This window comes from Tupaia chinensis, unplaced genomic scaffold (genome assembly GCF_000334495.1).
Source record: "Tupaia chinensis unplaced genomic scaffold, TupChi_1.0 Scaffold144982_1, whole genome shotgun sequence".
Taxonomy (NCBI): domain Eukaryota; kingdom Metazoa; phylum Chordata; class Mammalia; order Scandentia; family Tupaiidae; genus Tupaia; species Tupaia belangeri.
In genome coordinates this window covers 1,079,951-1,085,591 of record NW_006204841.1, presented here as the reverse complement: position 1 = coordinate 1,085,591, position 5,641 = coordinate 1,079,951, and the positions used below count along the sequence as shown (strand labels likewise).

The window sequence follows — 5,641 nt, the reverse complement described above, 5'->3', positions numbered from 1 at the left end:
CCAAAGCCCGCGACCCGCCTGGATGCATTACTCACCCTCAGCCGTTGCCATCATCCGGAATGGGCCAGGGGTCACCGCCGCTCTGGGAAGAGAAGCCGAGATCTGGAAAAGAGCGGTCAGGGAGAATCACTGGGCGAGGAAGGTTGGCCCGGTCCAGACACGCCCCTGGGCGGGGCACAGTAGTCCCCGGCTACTGCCACTGAGCCCCGAGGGTCCCCACGGACTCAGAGGCACTCCCACTCCGGGACGGAACGCTTTACCCCAGGCTTCCCGCCGCGCAGGCGCAGAGGCGAGACCCCGCCCCGCGCGGGCGCAGTTCCAAGAGAGAAAAGTGGCGCGCACTGGCTGCCCCTCCCCACCTCGCGGCGCTCGCAGACCAGCCCCCTCTCCGCCGCGAAAGCGGGTCGTAGGTTGGAGCGTACCAAGTCGTGACGGCCGGGGGAAAGCATGAGGAAAGGGGCGTGTAAACTTTATATCTCTTGAGACAGAAATGACGTCCCCTCCGTTATTCTCTTCATCCCAGTCTAGGGTGCTGGAAAATAACGGAGATTTCCACGTGGAGGCACATTAGCTTTTACGACGTCTCCGCGGGAAGATTAGCTCCACCCCACGGGCTGCGTGACTCCTCCCCTCAGTCGTGGAGCCCCTCCCTTTGCTCGCTCTCATTGGTGGAATTGGGAGGGCGTGGCAAGGCGGCCAAGGACGACCTAGTCACGCCCACCTAGGCGAAGCACGCGCCGCCGCAGTAGCAAGGCTTGATCCGCGGGGAAGGAAGCTGCTGTATAGAGTGCGAGCTTCGGGGGCATACGGGCCGAACCCACAGCGGGTTGGTGCTTGGACCTCGGCCGCGGCGGCAGGTCCCTCCACGTGCTTTTGGCTGCAACATGGAGCTGGAGGAGTTGGGGATCCGAGAAGAATGTGGCGTGTTCGGGTGCATTGCCTCCGGAGAGTGGCCCACGCAGCTAGATGTGCCGCATGTGATCACTCTGGGACTCGTGGGGCTGCAGCACCGGTGAGCAACAGGGTGAGGAGTGGGGGTGGCGGGGCGTGCTTCTGTGTCTTCCCTAGCCATTTCCCACGGCCAGAGTTAGCGATCCCCTGAGCTCCCTAGGGAGAACGGACTCTTACCTGCCTAAGGATGGCATCGACCAGGTTGCCAAGACGTGCGCGTGCGACACCTAGATATTAGCTTGTCCTGCTCATCCTCCCAGCCCCTGTGCTCATTAGATGCGCTCTTCCTCTCCCTCTCCAGGTCCGTTCACCCCTCCTAAAACTGGCCAGTTGGTAAGGCTTGAGTTTACTTGGATTAGCCCTTAGGCGGCTCCTGCTCGGCTGCACACTCGTTCTACTCTGCCTGATCCTCTAGTGATAGGCTTGTGCGGCGGTAGCGGCTGGTTGAGGTCCTGCGACACCTTACGGGTTTCGCGCGGGGCCCCCAGCCACCACAACCTTTGTCTGCGAAGCAGAGCTATTGAGCAGATGTGGATTTGGAAGAGTTCTATCAATAGTTAAGGAGCCTGGAGGATCTTAGAGTTCAGACCCGAGCAAACAAGGACTAGTTGGTGTACAAAAGGAACTACTGGTAGTACATCTCATATAAGCGGAAAATGAGCTAGTCACAGAGACTAGTGCATCCGGAAAAGAATGATTTGCAAACGTATTAGACAATGAACGAAAATGTTGGTAGTTACATGTCAAAACTTAATCCCCTTCTTTCAAAGGGAGAGTGGGAAAGTAGTTTCTGTATGTCAGGATTCGTATTGATTTTCAAAAACTGGTTTGCTTCTAGTTAAAAAAAATAATAGCCTTGCTTCCATGCTCTTTCCATTTCCTACTGCCTGACCTAACTGAAAGCTGACATAAATAATTCCTTTTGGGTAAAAAGTAGGTTGGACATTATCGCTGCAAGTAGTACAAAGTTTCTGTAAGGCAGTGAAGTCACGACAAGTTCTAGAACAGTTAAGGATCTTGGCCATAGCACTTATCAGCAAGATGAGTGCAGTATGTATAAATGCATGCACGAGATTAGCTTGCTTTCACCAAACTCAAGTGGTTATTTTGCTCTTTCCAGAGTCCCAAATACTTTCACATTTTGTATGCTCCTTGTTTACTGAAGAGCTCAGAGTAACTCAGAATCTAGGATGAATCAAAAAGAGTGTTTTTAACTTAAATAACTCCAACTTTGCATAACTGTGGGGTGATTATAACAGATTAGTTTTAATAAACATTTGAGAAGATTTAGATAAATAATCTAAGGAGAAATTAAAATCTGATTATGTGGTGGTTCTGAGAAACAGTTCATAGAATTCATAAGAGAAGTTATTTTGGACGTGGGAGGGGGTGCAGAATCCAGGAGTTTTTAGAAATTCATGAATTGGCCTTGACTTGTTTATCTTAAATATATATATAAATTTTCTCTCTTTTTTAAAGAATTATTTAATTTTATTTATTCATTCATTTTTAATAGGACAAGAGAGAGAGAAGGAAATTGAGAAAGCAAGCCACCAGGTTCAAGACTCGAGCCATGGTTGGCCACATGAGAGTTTCCAACGCCTTAACCACCATGCCACCTCCTGGTCCCTATTTTTTCTCTCTTAACTATATGTAGTAAAAAGAGAGGAGAAGTGAGAAATCACCCCCCAGGGGGATGGCCATACTTTTTCTGCACCCCTTTGGATTTGGGCCACACATGCACATGTGCCTGGAGTGATCTTCAAGCCACCAGGTCTGAGACTTGAACCACAGTCAGTCATGTGGGAGTCTAGTGCCTTAACTGTCATGTGACCTACTGAACAGTCCATAACCATATTTTAAGCCAAAGTCACTCCATTTCTTTCATCCCATCTCTTCTCTGCTTTATACATGTGCCTGAAGAAAAGAGGGCTATTTTTGGACCTGGCAGGCACGTGGTGGCTAAGGGCATTGGACTCCCACATGGCCAACCACTGTTCAAGTCTTGGGCCTGGCGGCTTGCTTTCTCACTTTCCCGCTCTCTCTGTCTTGCTCTGTCCCTCTCTGGTCAAATATAAGTAAAGTGAAATTTTTTTTTTTTTTTTTTTTTTTACAACTTAGATGTTGGCACTAATTGAAATTCTAATACTCAGGTTAGGAAAATGCTTGATACATAGGTTATGGACTTTTTGTTTATTTTAGTAAATATAACTTGATTCCTGGTTACATATTCCTGCAGTTGCTTTTCAATTTTGAATAATTGTGAAGTTAGATGATACAAGGTTGGGTGATAAAGGTGTCACTCATATGTGGTAGTTAAGCAGTATTAATAGATTCATGCTTATTTGAGGCTTTGTTAGGAGACTGGTGTTGAAAATTGACCTTGGGGGGGGACCAGCAGATGGTGTAATGGTTCCGTCGCTGGACTCCTATGTAGTCAACCATGATTCTGGTCTCAAAACCGGTAGCTTAAAACTCATGCCAGCCACATGGGTGCCCAAGATTCCAAGAGGAGAATGGAGGAGAAGGGTTTGCAGTGTGGCTATCCCCCCGGAGGGTGATTTCTTGCTTTCTTTCTCTGTCTCTCTGGTGAGTGCACGCACCCTATAGCAAAAATCTCTCTTAAAAACAAAACAAAACTGATTAAGGCACTTTAAGGCACTTGACCCTCACTGACCGTGGTTCAAGTCCAGATCTGGTGGCTTGCTTTCTCACTTCCCTTCGCCCCTGTCTCTCTCTGGTGAGCACATGTGCCCTATAGCAAAATTTAAAATTTATAATAAATAAAATGAAACCTTTTTTTTTAATTGTTAGAGAGAGATTTTTTGCTGTAGGATGCATGCAAAAAAATCAAGGAAGAGTCGCCCCCCGGCTGGGGAGACCCCTCTGCAATCCCTTCTCCTCCATTCTCTTCTTGAGATTTTAGGCACATACACACGTACCTGGTGTGAGTTTTAAGCTGTGGGGTCTGGGACTTGAACCGTGGTTGACCATGTGGGAGTCCAATGAGGTAACCATTATACCATCTGCTGGTCTCCAAATAAATAATTCTTAAAAAAAAAAAAAAAAAAAGGTGGGGGGAATTGACCTTGTGGTTTACAGATTATTCTTTCCTTTCCTTTTATTTTATTTTATTTTTGGGGGGAGAGGTTTTAGCTGTAGGGGTGCATGTGCTCACCAGAAAGAAAGAGAGAGAGAGACAGAGCGAGAAATCACCCCCCTGGGGGATGGCCATGCCGCATTCCCTTCTCCGCGATTCTCCTCTTGAGCTCTTGGGCACACATACACACCTGCCCGACGTGAGTTTAAGCCACTGGTCCAGGATTCACACCACGATCGACTACATGGGAGTCCAGCGACATAGCCATCACGCCAACTGCTAGTTCCTTACAGCTTATTTTCCACAACAGTGGCAAGAAACTCTTAGCTTCTAGGAAGTAATTAATTATATTATTGGAAAACAATTTAAAATTTTCTTTGTGTAGGTATGGAATTATTCAGGCCCACCAAGAAAGTTGGTTCTTGCCCATAGTCCTGTTCAATTCAAAATTTTTAGTAAGTGGGCCAGCAGGTGGTGTGGTTAAGGAGCTGGATTCCCATATGGCCAGACTTGATTCCAGTTCTAAACCTGATGGCTTGAAAATCATGTCAGGGACATGTGTGAGCATGCATGCCCAAAATCCCAGGAAGAAAATGGAGAAGGGGGGTGACTTCTCACTTTCCCTCTCTCTGTCTCTGGTGAGCACATGCACCCTATGGAAGAAACCTAAAAGAAAAAAATTTAGTAAGTATCAATAAAAAGTTCTTCCCCTTCGAGAGAATTGATTCTGATTTGAACAGCAGTGAAACATTCTTAGGTCTAGAAGATAAAATAATGACTTGCTTTTCTACTGACAGATAAGGGCCAAAGATTAAGAAATAACTAATGTTTTATATTTTTGGAGATTTTTTTTTTTTTTTGGTTAAGTTTTTGCTATAGGGTACATGCACTTGCCAGAGAGACAGAGAGACAGAAAGCGAGAAATCACCCCCCAGGGGAGATGGCCATGTCGCAATCCCTTCACCTCTATTCTCCTCTTGGGATCATGGGCACGCACACACACATGCCCAGCATGAGTTTAAGCCACTGGGTCTGGGACTCGAACCTCGGTCAACTACATGGGAGTCCAGTGACATAGCCATTACTCTAACTGCTGGTCTCATGGAGATTCTTGCTATAGGGTAGGGTGGGTGGGCTCGCCAGGGAGAGACAGAGAGACAGAAAGCAATAAATCACCCCCTGGGGGGCTGGCTATGCTGCAGTCCCTCTCCATTCTCCTCTTAGGGTCTTGGGTACGTACGCACAAGTACCTGGTATGAGTTTTAAGTCACTGGTTCTGGGACTCGAACCATGGTCAACTATGTGGTAGTCCAGCGACGTAAGCATTATGCCATCTGCTGGTCCCAGAACTCATGTTTTTATATGGTGCTGGGCAACATCTAGACTGGAAGCCTACATATTGTCGGTTGTCATAGTTTAGTGGAGGTGGTAGATTGTCCTTAATTAGTGGTGGAAGGTTTGATTCTACTTTGTCACCCCTATTCACTCAACAGTTACTTTTAAAACAATAGCAGAAGGGTTTGATTGGGAATTTTTTTCTTTTTTGAGGAAAGGACTTATTTCTTATACATTGTCTTCTTGAAACATGGA

The 5,641-nt window shown here is 46.9% G+C and overlaps 2 protein-coding genes across 3 annotated transcripts in view; one reads left to right on the top strand and one right to left on the bottom strand.

Moving 5' to 3' along the window:
* The window catches only part of LOC102484181 (multifunctional protein ADE2), a 26,302-nt gene that overhangs the window by 17,406 nt on the left and 3,255 nt on the right, over nucleotides 1–5,641 (bottom strand). Inside the window, exons 1-2 of one of the 2 annotated variants that reach the window (XM_006167698.3) lie at nucleotides 423–552; nucleotides 36–102 (exon numbers count right to left, since the gene is read on the bottom strand). In XM_006167698.3, coding sequence (XP_006167760.1) covers nucleotides 36–102; nucleotides 423–449 — 94 coding nt within the window. In that variant the 5' untranslated portion in view covers nucleotides 450–552. Of the gene's footprint in view, nucleotides 1–35; nucleotides 103–422; nucleotides 553–5,641 lie in introns of those variants that run through there. The other variant, XM_027767959.1, reaches the window with a different exon arrangement.
* Nucleotides 730–5,641, top strand: part of PPAT (phosphoribosyl pyrophosphate amidotransferase) — a 75,273-nt gene continuing 70,361 nt past the window's right edge. Inside the window, exon 1 of the mRNA XM_006167699.3 lies at nucleotides 730–1,012. Within this exon, the coding sequence (XP_006167761.1) occupies nucleotides 885–1,012 (128 nt within the window). The 5' untranslated portion in view covers nucleotides 730–884. The remainder of the gene's footprint in view (nucleotides 1,013–5,641) is intronic.